This window comes from Ischnura elegans, chromosome 3 (genome assembly GCF_921293095.1).
Source record: "Ischnura elegans chromosome 3, ioIscEleg1.1, whole genome shotgun sequence".
Taxonomy (NCBI): domain Eukaryota; kingdom Metazoa; phylum Arthropoda; class Insecta; order Odonata; family Coenagrionidae; genus Ischnura; species Ischnura elegans.
This window is the reverse complement of record NC_060248.1, coordinates 7,864,176-7,865,840: the sequence shown is the minus strand read 5'-3', so window position 1 is coordinate 7,865,840 and position 1,665 is coordinate 7,864,176. Positions and strand designations below refer to the sequence as shown.

The window sequence follows — 1,665 nt, the reverse complement described above, 5'->3', positions numbered from 1 at the left end:
TCTTGTTTTTATTTCGTGATTCAGTTTAGTCAGGCTAGCAATTTATTTAATTTAAGATATTATATATTTCTTTCAGTAGAAAAGCTCAATTAAGAAATCTTATATTAAAATAAAATTAGCACTTAAGTCATCAAAAAGGGATATAGTGACCATTTGTAAGTTGAGTTAATCTCTCAATTTAAATCATCTGGTTTTTAAATCTTCTTTAAATTCCTTTTAACATGTATCATGGTCTTTATATTTTAATTAATTGAATATATTATTTCATTATTATTTATATTGATCCGAGTAAAGCATAAAAAATGCATGATGGATTAAATGACGGACGGGTTGGAGGCTACAACAGGTGCGCCTGACGTCACCACGTTGTGTACATTCATTAAATGATGAGACTATGTTCGTCCACCTCGTACGATGGATGTATTTAGTTTATTTCCAGTTTCTCTATCAGTGATGTGAAGTTTTAATTTTAGTATGGTGTTAAGTGAAAGTGCTAAATTTGGTTAACGTGTGAATGTTCCCGATATGTCGAAAATATCCAAGACTCACCTGAAAGTGGATAGCACCAAAGTAGAGGTTAAAACTAAGGTGAGTGAGTGATTTATTATGATTATATTGCCAATGAGGTACTCTCCAGTGCTTCTTAGTGGTGATTACTGCATACTGTAAACAAAATAGTTCGGTTATATCAAAGGAATTCATAATATATTCCTGAGAAGGTTGTATGAAAAATAACCTTGAGAAATGGTTTCATTGCTTCTCTGTTTCATCTGTATGTCATGACTATCATTATAATTAACATATTTGAAATGTATATTTTGTAGCCATGCTTAGGTTGGTATCTTGAAACTCTGTGGACATTTTTCATCTTTGCGTTACCTCGGCACCTGTTCAAAAGTTTTTTGAGAATTAATTAATATTTTTAAATCACGCCGGAATAATGCTGTAGTTGTACACCTTGAGCCTACTTATTTATTTTGTTTGTGCTGCTATTTCCGGTGTGGTATTTGCGTTATTCTCAATATAGTTTAAAAATGATGCATGTATTTAGGTTAGGGCAGTTTGAAGAATTGTGGAAAGGGACTTATTAGCGGTTTAAGTGTGACCTGTGTACAAACTTATCCTCAAATATCGGATTTCATTGTTTTATTTTTCTTTGGAGATTTAAGGGTGAGAATTGTGAAGTGGTGCAACTGGCCTTTTCGAATTTGTCTGTTTCAGAATAATCCATCAGGTATGTGGCCTGATTCAAGCTTTTACATGCGTCTCTGATAGTGTGAGGCTGAGAAGGTTGTGGAAATTACACCATTTACCCGTTGTGTGTAGCGTAAAAATAGTCTGTATATTTTAAAATAATCATCTAGCCTCTTACATTTTTACGTAGTGTGCTGATTATTGAATATGGTACCATTCCCCGGAAGCTTTCATGTTTTTTTGCAAGGAGTACTACTTCATGGTATATTCCTTCGTTGTGGCTTTGATGTCTTATAATTTGACTGTAAGGATATTATTGCTGTTAATGACCTTAATATGTGTGACCTTCTTGACTGTTAATAAGTAATGTATTTGTTCCGAATCTAAAGCTTGAGGATAATATTATAAACTTTGAACATGCTAGGAGAGTAATGTTGATTTTTGACACTGAGGTTGAATCACCCAAAAAAT

The 1,665-nt window shown here is 32.9% G+C and overlaps 1 protein-coding gene across 1 annotated transcript in view; it reads left to right on the top strand.

Moving 5' to 3' along the window:
• The first annotated feature begins 352 nt into the window (after positions 1-352).
• Positions 353-1,665, top strand: part of LOC124155407 (partitioning defective protein 6) — a 152,245-nt gene continuing 150,932 nt past the window's right edge. Inside the window, exon 1 of the mRNA XM_046529195.1 lies at positions 353-588. Within this exon, the coding sequence (XP_046385151.1) occupies positions 526-588 (63 nt within the window). The 5' untranslated portion in view covers positions 353-525. The remainder of the gene's footprint in view (positions 589-1,665) is intronic.